Source organism: Heliangelus exortis, chromosome 11 (genome assembly GCF_036169615.1).
Source record: "Heliangelus exortis chromosome 11, bHelExo1.hap1, whole genome shotgun sequence".
NCBI lineage: Eukaryota > Metazoa > Chordata > Aves > Apodiformes > Trochilidae > Heliangelus > Heliangelus exortis.
The window spans coordinates 14176075-14186840 of record NC_092432.1 but is presented as its reverse complement, the minus strand read 5'-3'; the positions used below and the strand labels follow the sequence as shown (position 1 = coordinate 14186840).

General features: G+C 51.0%; 1 protein-coding gene across 8 annotated transcripts in view; it reads left to right on the top strand.

The window, feature by feature from the left end:
* The first annotated feature begins 677 nt into the window (after positions 1 to 677).
* The window catches only part of CPEB1 (cytoplasmic polyadenylation element binding protein 1), a 38528-nt gene continuing 28439 nt past the window's right edge, over positions 678 to 10766 (top strand). For 2 of the 8 annotated variants that reach the window (XM_071754773.1, XM_071754771.1), the window contains exons 1-2: positions 678 to 757; positions 5074 to 5251. In XM_071754773.1, the coding sequence (XP_071610874.1) occupies positions 743 to 757; positions 5074 to 5251 (193 nt within the window). In that variant the 5' untranslated portion in view covers positions 678 to 742. Of the gene's footprint in view, positions 758 to 907; positions 1127 to 2608; positions 2911 to 5073; positions 5252 to 5458; positions 5701 to 10766 lie in introns of those variants that run through there. The other 6 variants (XM_071754772.1, XM_071754776.1, XM_071754774.1 and 3 more) reach the window with 6 other exon arrangements.

Below are 10766 nucleotides of genomic sequence, written 5' to 3'. Positions count from 1 at the left end.
CCTCCTATTATGGGTTGGGTGGGTTTTAAGAGAGCCCCAGCTCTACGTTTCTAAAGCCACAGCCTGGTGGGGAGTCAGGCCCAGCACTGGAGCCAGAGGATGAGCAAAGGACACACAAGAAGGCCTCGAACCCCAAACTGCCTTGACTGCAGACCCTTCTGCAACTGCAAAAAGGATGAGAGGCTTCCTGCTTTTTTCAGCACATGGGTAGAAGACAGAGAGAAAAAAAAAAACAAAAACCACCTTATATTTTTACTTGCTGCTTGAGGAAACATTGCTCAAAGCAGTACCACCACCAGTCACTGGGAGTCAAGCAGGTCACAACCCCACCGCCTGGGGCTAAGTTGAAGCCAGGGTCTGGTGGTGCCTCCACTACCCCATTCCCCTTGGGGGAAAGCGGCAGTTTGAACCCACGGGTGTCCGCTTTCCCTTGGGGGAGGGGGGGGGGGGTACCCCACAGCTCTTCACGGCTGCCAAGCGCCTCCAGGCCACCAACCGACCACCCGCGCGCCCACCGGGAAAGGGGCGGGGCAAGGCGAGGGTGTGGCACGGCACGCGATGGGCGGGCGGTAGGTGAAGGAGGGAATGGGGGTAGCGCATGCGCCGAGGCTCTTCCCATTCAGCTCCCCCCATCCTCTCTTCCACACCCCCCCCCTCCCCAGCCCCATAAAAGCCAGCGGGGTCGGACAAATCCGCCCCGCTGCCTTCGTTTCCCCTCTCCCCGGGACCGTTATTGTCGGCCATGGCCTTTCCGCAGGTAAAGTGTGTGTTTGGGGGGGGATGAGGGAGGGACACGTGGCGAAGGTCCCGGTGCTTCACGGATCCGAGGGAAGGGGGCGCGGTCCCTTTAAGGCCGCCCCCTCACGTGGGGGGAAGAGCGCTGAGGTGATTTCCCGCGTTTTTTCCTCCCGAGTCATCGCTCCGTCACTCCGGGCCCACACTCGGGGTGGAGGGGGCCCGAGTGGGGGCTTAGGTCCCGCTCGGGTCCCCTCCGCCCCGAGTCCAGTCCCCCCGCGTGTTGCTTCCCAGCTGAACCCAATTAGCGCTCATTGCAGCTGATGAACTGAGGGTGTGTGGCAGCTGGAGCTGTTTTGTGAGGAGTCTCGAGGTGCTGGTTGCTTTGCTTGTGAGTTTTCCGGGCTGGAACGGTCTCCTTCAAACTAATTAAACGCTTTATTTTGCTTCGAGGACGTGCTGAAAGGGGCATCTCGTTTCCCAAGTTGCTCCGGTAGTAGCTTCAAAGCATTTGGTGCCTCCCCTGGAATAGGAGTTAAAACAGGGAAGCTAGTTTAAAAATAAGAGTTTTGGTAAATGAGATGTTGTTCTGAGGTCAGTGCGACCATGTAACAAGAACATCAAAAACCCCTTTCCTGGTTCCAGCCAGGTGCATTCAAGACCCTTTCAGCAGGGAGTGACCTCATGACCAAAAAAAAATACAGCAAGGAAAATAAAGACTTTTAGAGTTGCTTTTGATCAAAGTATGGATCCCTCGTTTGTTTTGTTTTTTTGTAAAACTGACATGTTAACAGCATCTTAAATTTTGTCTTGGGCATTAAGGTTCTCTTGGCTGTAGTTACAGCACTGAGAGCCCCTTTGGGGCATCAACAGTGCTGCTGCAGTGGGGCTGCTACAAAAGGTGTTAAAAGCAAAGGCAGAATTGGAGCTGAGGTAGGTGAGCCCTGTGTGCTCTAGAGCAGCCCCAGAACTAATGCACATCTTGGCCATACTGGCAGCTGAGCTGTGTTTAATGACTTCCCTAGGGATTTAGGATATCCTAATCCTGTGCCAGCGCTGTCGTGATGTTGCAGGTTCTGCCTAGCCCTGGGATTTCATTAGCTGTAGGTTTCCTACAGGCGTGCCTTTGTTTCCACTCAACCTGGACATCTTTGGTGGCTTTTGCTTCGTAGGCATAATTGTCCTACCAGCTGAGCTGCTGCAGGTGTTTGCGTCTGGAATGGGGCCTCCTGCAGGTAACCACCCACTGCAGCTGTGGGATTTTGTTGGGGCTGATGGGAACTCCAGAGACCTGATGGCCACTGTGCTTCGGCTGCGGGCTTGTCCATGTAGGGACAGCAAACAGGAACTCTCTGACATGGCGGTAAGGCTCATTGGCTGTCTTTCTGTTACTCTGGGGAAGCAGAAGCTCCTTCTGCCTCTTTCTAATCGAGCCCGATATTCTCCAGTGTGTTCTGTGTTGAAGTGCTCGGGGCATCTGGAGCCTTACAGTACCCTCCTTGAGACCTGAGTGCCACGGGAATGCTTCTCCAAGCCTGCACCTGGGTTCTCGGCTAAGGGCTTAGCTGAGGCAGCATATGACAGACGGTACTCCTGTCTGAGGTTCACCTTGCTGTGTCGTTGTGCGAGATGTTTCTTGGGTCTGTGTTCCAGATACACCACAGTGGTTTAACCTGAAGCCTTTGACTCTTTTGCGCTGTGGCACTGTGAGCGTTCTGTAAGCAACTGAATTGTCGTTTTCCCCGGTTTCTGCTCTAGGGACATCTCTAGGAGCTCGCAGCTGTTGCGAAGTACTCCGAAATGGAGCATTGAAAGCTGATGCTAGCAGGGCTCAAGAGTGCTTCGTTGCTTGGGGGGTGGGAGAGTGGAGCAGCTTTTGGAGATCACAGCCCCAGGCTGTGTGATCTTTATCTCCCTGCTTCTGCATGAGCTGTGCAGACCGAAGGACGCGGGTGTGTTCTCCAGCTGTATCTTTGTAGGCTCTTAGCACCTCCTGGATGATTAGGGGTCTGCCGGTTTTCAAGACCTCCTCAGAGGATGATCTCGGGTGTAGGGAGGAGGCTGAGCTTCACCAGGGGAAGGCAGAGACACGGGCCGGGGCGGGGTCAGCTCCTGTGTCCAGGGTGCTCGCAGCATCTCTAGGTTCTCCTTGGCAGTCTTAAGGTTAAAAGCTCGGTAAGTGGAAGGAATTTTTATGGAAATGCTTGGCCGTACAGTTGCTGTTCGTGTGTTGGTAGCGGGACTGGCGCTGCCAGCTGCGAGAAGCATCAAATGCTCAGTGAGTGGTCAGGCGTTTGGTTTGCCGCTCGGGTTTATTTTTGTCTAGCCGAGACTCCCGGGGAAAAGCTTTGCCTCCTGCTTTAAGTGGTTCTTCAGCGGTAACGGGAGCAGAATGTAGAGTTCCACACTAGTGCCAAAGCAGCCTGATGTGGCGTTTTCTTCTCACTGGAGATGACTGGGGAAGCTCTCTTAACTCGAACTGCTGCACTCCTCAGCTGCTTTTTATAACGATGGCTTCAAGCTCGCTCTGCTCCCCTTCCTCTGGCTTGAAGCTCTCCTTGAGCTCTACCTGTTTCGTTTTTTGTAAATGCTCCTGCATTGTGTTTGGGGAGGCCCAGAACTTTATTTGAGGGTGGGCCGAGCTCTTCAGTGGACAAAGATCCCGGCCCCCGCTGGTGAATGGTTAATAGCCCTAAACGGGCTGAAATCTTCAGTAAATGGTTCAGGTCCTGCCTGGAGGCATCGGTGGAGCTGACAATCGGGTAGATTATTCCTGCTGCTTCCAGGACTGGTTTACCTTCGCTTTTTAAAAAAAATTTATTTTATTTTATTTAAATGAGTGGTGGGCGTGTGGAGACAGCCATCAGCTCGTGTGCTTGGGCAGTAAAACTGCTCTTAACAGCAGGGTTGGGGGGTGGGTTAATGCAAGCCCCCTGCGAGGGTCGGGATGAAGTTTCCCGGTCCCAGCGGATCGGGTTGGAGCTGCCACGGAAAGGCCAATGCGGGAGCTTTGGTGAGTAAAACCAGCTCGTTGCTTCGGGCTTCCTAGAGGGGGAGGCAGGGGGAGAGATGCTGGGGGAGGCAGACCCGAAAACTCTTGTAAGGACTCCTCCAGAAGGGAGACATATTGAATGTCTGCTGGACAAGTACAAACGGCCCCGTTCCTGCCCGCTTTGGAGCAGCGGGGGTTTGTTCGCTGCCTTGCTGCGGTTCCATTCGTGGAGTTTGGCTCTAACTCGATTTGCTTAGTGGCAAAAATTCTGCTCCAGAGGCCAAGACTGGCGAGCTTGTGCCTTCCTGCTCTTCTCCGTAATGGGTGTCTTAATTGACAGCGATACCGTTTGCTCAGCATGTTCTGGAGCAGGGCACTGCTGCAGTGACTTCTGGGTGGCGGGAGGACTTACCCTGCGTCCAAAAATTGCTGGTTAGAGAGTAAGTTTAGCAGCTTCTAGATTGGCAGGGCTTGGATGTCGTGCAGCACCACCAAAGCAAACCTGGATGTGTTAAGTGGCTTGTGAGCAGAGCTGGGGAAAGCAGATGCTCTTGGCGGTTCTCTGGACCAGTACCAGGAAGCAGGAGGGGTTTGCTCTTTTCCCTGCAGAGGAAGCTTTACAAGGGCTTTGACTTGCCTAAGCTGGTCCAAAAACCTTGATGCTGGCAGATTAGTGCCCGTGGAGGGTCATGCAGAAGCAGAGTTGGCATGGGGTGACCTCCCTTTGTGGTCAGGAGCTGAAGGAGAAGGTCAGGATTTGGTGTTCCACCTTGCCAAGGCAAAACCTCAGGATTTGGGGCTATGTTGGGAAGAAATGTTTTCTCTGCAAGCCTGCATGCTGAAGCGATTGCGTGGCTGCTGACTTGGGCTGTTCCAAGCTCTTCAAAGCTCCCAAATGTGAGCGGTAAGCCCTGCTCTTTCTGCCATGCACAGAAGGAGCTGCAGTGGTTTCTCGTGTTGGTTGCCTTGGCTGTAAGTGTCCCTCCCCTTCGTCTCCCAGCGTCAGAAGGCTGGTTCTGAGAGTGCCCCTGTTAACCAGATCTCCACTTCAGTGAGATGATGTGCTGGAGAGAAGCAGCAGTTGAGGTGCTGTGGCTCACTAGTCTAAAGCTGATCCTGGTCATGGTGAGCTGGTACCGGCTTGTGGCTGTGGTGGCCCTGGTCTGATGTTCTGTGCTGACAAATTGCAGACTCATTTGTTTAATGTCAAGAATCATACTTGTGTGTTGCTGAGACTGGGAATTAAAGTTATATGTGTGTTGTAGGAAATAGAGTTCCCACACTGTGTTGAAAGCTGGGTGATGAGTACTGGGCCGCTTGACACTTATGCTTATTCTTCTTACCAGAAAGAAGATACTCAGAAGAGCATAAAGGACTGCTGGGATAGCTCAGACGCCCCTGCACTTTCCACATGCAGCAATGCAGACATATTCCGCCGAATAAATTCCATGTTGGACAACTCCTTGGATTTCAGTGGAGTCTGCACCACACCTGTCACAAAAAGCAGCTGTGATATCCTGCCAGGTGAGGAGCTTGGCTGGGCCGGAGGGGAGCTTTTGAGGGTCCAGGGATGGGGGAGCTGCTTGGTGGGACCTAGTGAACACGGGGTGGTGGTCATCCTTGGTGTCTCTCCTGCTTGTGAGCAGAGAGCTGCCTACAGTCAGGGCTCATGCTGTTTTGTTACCAGGGGCTTCGTTTGTTTGCCTGGGAAGGATTGCTCCAGTGTTGCCTGGCAGTGTGGAGGAGCCTGGGCAGTAGGTTTACACTCCTTGTGCTGCCTGCTGTGGATTGTGGTGTGGGCAGGACATGAGCTGCTGCTGCCTGGCCAGCCAACTTCTGGTCTAAATGTTTCCAGCAGATGTGTTGACAGTCTGCCTCTCCTTGAGGCGAGATTAATCTCTTGGTGGTTAATATGGTTCATCTTCTGCATGCATTAAAAATGCAAAATAATTTTGATCAAATGTTTGCTGCAGGTCAGTTGGTGGTGTGTTTAAGAGCACACTGAAGCAGTGTGTGTGGGTGAAGACTGACTTGCAAAGCAAGCTTGGGGTTGTGAAATCAGTGCTGCAAATTTGCTTCCTGCAGGTTGAGGGGAGTGGGCATATTCTGCAGTTGTACACTTGATCCACCTCAAAACAGAAGGCTTGGTGCCAAAGCAAAGAGTGTTGGGTCCAGTCTTTTATGTAAGTGAAGGACGTGCTTTTGTCCCGCTCCAGTAGGCAAGATCTGCCAGTAAATGTACCTGCCCGGTGCCTGATGTTCCTCTTGCCAGCACACTTCTGTGCAGCAGTATTTGTGCCAGGGATTTGGGCACTTGAAAGAGATCGATTGCTGTTGCTCCTCCAGACTCGGAATTACAGGATGAAGAAACACTTTGGCTGTTGTTGGAAGCAAACTGACCTTCTGGACTTTTCCCAAAACAAAGGGGGAAAGTAAAGGAAAACCTCACCAGCTGGTGACCTTGCCAGCTGCTGTAGGCAGCTTCCATTGCAGTCACTGGAAGACAGGATTGCTTTGTGCTCATGGAGAAGGTGATGAGTTTTAATCAAAGGGGTGTGGAAAACAAAGAAAAGGAAAAACGACTGAAACCTGCAGACAGGTGTCTGGACATCCTGTGGGTCTGTTTGAAGCTGGTGCAGGGCAACTTTGTTCTGGGCTAGCTAAATTACTGCTACCAGATGACTTCCAGTGCAGCTTAATCTCCTGGGTATTGGAAAGGCTTAGCACTGTGGCCAGGGCAGAGCTGGCAACGTGATGCTGTGCTGGCGCTGCAGAAATACCAGAGGAAATGAATCGTCCACCTCGAGGTTGGGGTCTCTAGCCAGCATTGCTTGAAGCCTGCCTAGTAAAACGGTATTGGAGGATGTGCGGGCAACTCCTGAGCAGTTGTGTAGTGAATGTTAACTAATTCAGGTCAGTGGTGTGTTTAGTGGTGCATTTTTAGAGATCTGCTGTTGTACTGAGCTGCTGAGGCACTTTTTGTCCCTTGAGGTGATGAGAGTCAGTGCTGTGTTTGATCTTGATGCAGTGGAAATATAGGGAAGATATAAACCTAAGTATTTTCCTTTTTCTTCTTACAATGAGTTCATTAAAGAGTTGTTTCTGGCTGCCTGGTTGAAATCTTTACTTTAGCCCTTCATTTTCATATTTCATTTCATATTTAGCAAATAAGCTGAATATGGATTCAAATTGGAATGGGAATGATTCCTCATGAAGTTTTAGCTTACTTGTGGAAGTTTACACACAAAGGAACAGTCACAGCCCACTTGGGCAGACTCATCCTGTAAAAATGCAGGTTATGGCTCCGGTTTGGAGTCTTAGGGCTGGCTTTTTAGTTTGCAGTAGTCTTCTAGATGTGCAAAGCTCTTTTCTGAGGAACTGGGATATTGACCTGGTGATGAAATGAACCTGTTCGCTGCTCAGTCAGTTGCTGTGCTATTTCTTAGGGATGTCCAGACCAGGGGATGTGGTGTGGAGCTGCTGAGAGATGGTGTCTAGATTGGAAACTGGATGAATTTTCCTTCAGGGTGTAAAACTCTGCTTGCCTTTCAGGCTGTCACTGAGTAACCTTTATGGAAGAGCTCTTGTAGGACAAGTATAGTGGGACTTGCATGTAATAAGGGGAGGCTTCCTCTTGGAAACACTTTCTGCTGCAGGGCAACTGAAGTCAGGCTTTTTTGGGACATCCTAGGCAGATTTTCTTGTCCTTGATGTAGCAGTATCCAAGTGGGTGCTGTCTGCTGGCACTTGTGTGGTGTGGAAACCCTGCTCAGCACTGGGTAACCTGACAGGAGGCTTTTAGCTGTATCAGATCCCCTCTTGCAGTACAAATGTTTGGGATGGAAGGGGGCTTGCTCCCTTCCCACAAGGTGTGCGCACTCATCCAGGACTAGAAGGTGGCTGCCCTCTTGGGTGCCCTCTGTGTTCAGGCTGATGGAAAGGTAGGCTCTTTTTCCAAAGGTGCCCCTGGGCTGTGCAAGTGACTGACACAGAACAAGCCAAGCTGCTCCAGCCAGGCAAGCAGTTCCCACCAGCTGTGAATAGGTGGATGAGTTTGCATCTGCTTGTGTGGCAGCAGTTGAGTTGTCAGCTTACTTGTGGCCCCAGCTTTGATTTGTTAGAGTAATGAGGGCCTGAATGTAGTGGTTCTGCACCCTTCCTCTGTGTCTGGATCAGAACAGTGCACAACCTGCTTCAGTTGTTTAAATGTCTTGCTAATGAGCATCTTCTCCATGAAAAAATTGGCACTGCAAGGAACTGAACCCTAGGACAGCAATGATCCACAAATGGGGAAGGAGCTCCAGCCCTTTGACCCTGGCCTAGGCTATGGCAGTTTCTTGTAGAAGTTCTGACCCTGATGGCCCTAAGGCTGTGTCTGATGACTAAAATCCAGGATCTGATGCTGCTAACTTCTTCCTGCCCTGGGCTTATGGCTGGGAGCCTGAAGCAGACTGGTGGAGTTGCTTGTCTTTCCTTTGAGGGAACAAGACAATGTTCTGCAGGATCAGCATTGTGCCTCTAGTGAGCCAGGCTTATGGGTAGGTGACCAGTGGAGCAGAGACCCTCTTGATCTCTTGTGGTGCCTTGTCACTGCTCCAAGATTCTCCCTTCTAAAGAATGGTTAACCCTCCAGGTGCTTTTACTTGTTGCAGAACAACTTGTGTAGTATTGTAAAGCTCAGCTTTGGCTGTATTAACGAGACTGTAGACCCATCCTGAAGGTAGTAGCTGGAAGAAGTGAAAGGACTCTCTTTTTCATAACTTAAACTCTTCTGGTGGGAGAGCTTGAGGAAGAAGTCTTACTTCAGCAGGGGAAATAATTGCACTTTAATCTATTCATGGTCCCTCAAGCTTTTCAGTTGTCTTCCTCGGGTCAAACTAAATTTATCCTGGATTGGACTTGCGTGTAAGAAGCCCCTTTCAGCATTAAGAGGATTACACGTGGTGGAGAAGGGATGGCAGAAGTTTGTGACCTTTCACTAATGCTACTGCGGGAACACGTGTGGGGCCACTGTCCTGGGTGGGGTGAGGTGGGCAGCCAGGGACTGCAGCACAGCAGCTGCCTGGGCAATGTGAGGGGACCACCTTATTCAGCAGTTCTCGGGCTGACACAGTTATCCAGAGCTGCGTTGCAGGAAGGATGGATGGCTGCTGGAGTTTTAGTTGGCCATACCTTATGTGAAATCTCCGTCAAGATCAGCATGCAGTTAATGATAATCCTGGGTGAACTTGGCAGCCTCATCACAAGGAGGAGTCTTAGGGTCTGAGTCATCAGGGCAAGCCTGACCACTCCCCCATGGGGGCTCCTGGGGGCTCCAGCAGCTCCCCGGCCTGGGCTCAGGGCAGCCCAAACCCAAGGGTTCAGTGCAGTGGTGTGGTGAGAGCTGTCAGTGTAGAACCTGTCTGGTAGCTTCTGGGCTGGGATTGTGTGGTGCATTGCTGTTCAGGCTGATTGAGTCTGCTCTGAAGCAAGGTAGAACTTCTCAGCGAGGTTGTGGAGTGCAGACACTGACCTTCAGTGGCTTTTATTGTGGTGGTGGTGGAGGAGATGGGAGGGAGAATGTGGCCTTGAGGGAGGCAGGAGTCTCCCACTACTTTGTCTCCTGAGGGTGCTGCTGGAGCACAGCCTGTCCTTGAACTGCTTCACTGGCAATGTGTTTCTCTTCTCCTAAATTTTAAAGCTGATCTGTTTGTTTGTCGGGAGGCTGAATGAGAATAGGAGCAAAGGCAATTCCTTAAGGTGATGGTTGGTTTGCCAGGCTTTAAAGCTGGGCCTTGCTGTGTGGAAGGTGCTGCTACCAGATGTGGTTAAAAAAAACCCCGAACACCTCAACCAGCTTTTGAAGTCATCATCCTGTTCCTCAGGCACAACTTCCAGCTTAATTTGGAAGAGCAATGGAGAGTCAAGCTCCCTCTTCAGCCTTGGCATAGCCCTTTTACACAGCTGCCTGGCTTTAACCAAAGACAGTGTGGGTTTAAAACTGGGATTGAAAAGGATTGAAGGTACCCCGTGTGTCCGGGCAGCCTTGATTTCCCTTTCCTTAAGGGAAATTCATTAAGTCATTTCCCTGCTCATCTAAGCAGGGAGACAGAGCAGCCATTATTTTGTTGTAAGTTGTCCATTGTGAGAAGAAATGGGAGATGCTTAAATGACTTCCTGGGGGTGGGAGTGGCTGCAGGTGCCAAGCTCTTCGTAAAGGATGTTAGCTGTGGCTCATCAGGTCCTAATGACTCTTGGTGGCTGCTTTCTTTAAGGAAAACTGAAGGACAAATGCAAACCCAGATGAGCTGATGGCTAAATTGGCTTCCTGTTTTCTCTCAATTGCAGTCAATTAATGACCTATCACTTGTTTAGCCACCCAAAAAGTCCTCTCCGGTGCTATAATGTAAATTCCTCGGTTTTTCCCTGCCCTGTGGCCATGAGGAGATAAGCCAGATGGTGCTGGATGCATCTGTCCTGATGTGTGGGATATTGAATGAGAGACAAAATAGTGTAAGATGTGGAGACCCAAAACGTAGCACCGTTGCCTGGAGTGCGCAGGGTGACCAGGAGCTGGCAGAGAGCCATTCTGCTTGCCCCAAGGAAACAAGGTCTGGTATCCACATCCAGAACAGTGAAATTCAACACCTGTGTCCCCAAAGAGGGACACACCTACTGCCTTGTCTTTGGGCCTTTATATGTCAAGTGACACATTAACTGGTCTTAGCCTACAAGAACCCCGTGTTTTGGGTTTTGTTGTGCTGGAAAGGAGGTTTCTTCATCAGATTGCAAATGCAAGGAGATGAGGGTGGGTGTTCTGCTGAGAGTAGGGTCTTGGCTCAGAGCTGTTGCACTCTGCAGACTGGAAAGTCTTGCTGAAGATCCAGGCTGTGTTTCCTGACACAACGTGCTCTGTCAGTCGGGTTTTGGTGCAGCGGTCCTGGGGCAGTGTCTCTGTCTTGGAAAAGGTAGGTAGAGCAGCAGAGTGAGTTGCAGTGCTCTCTTCCATAGTTTCTGAAGTAGTTGCTTACTGTCCAAGTGTTTGTGGCTTGGGAATAAG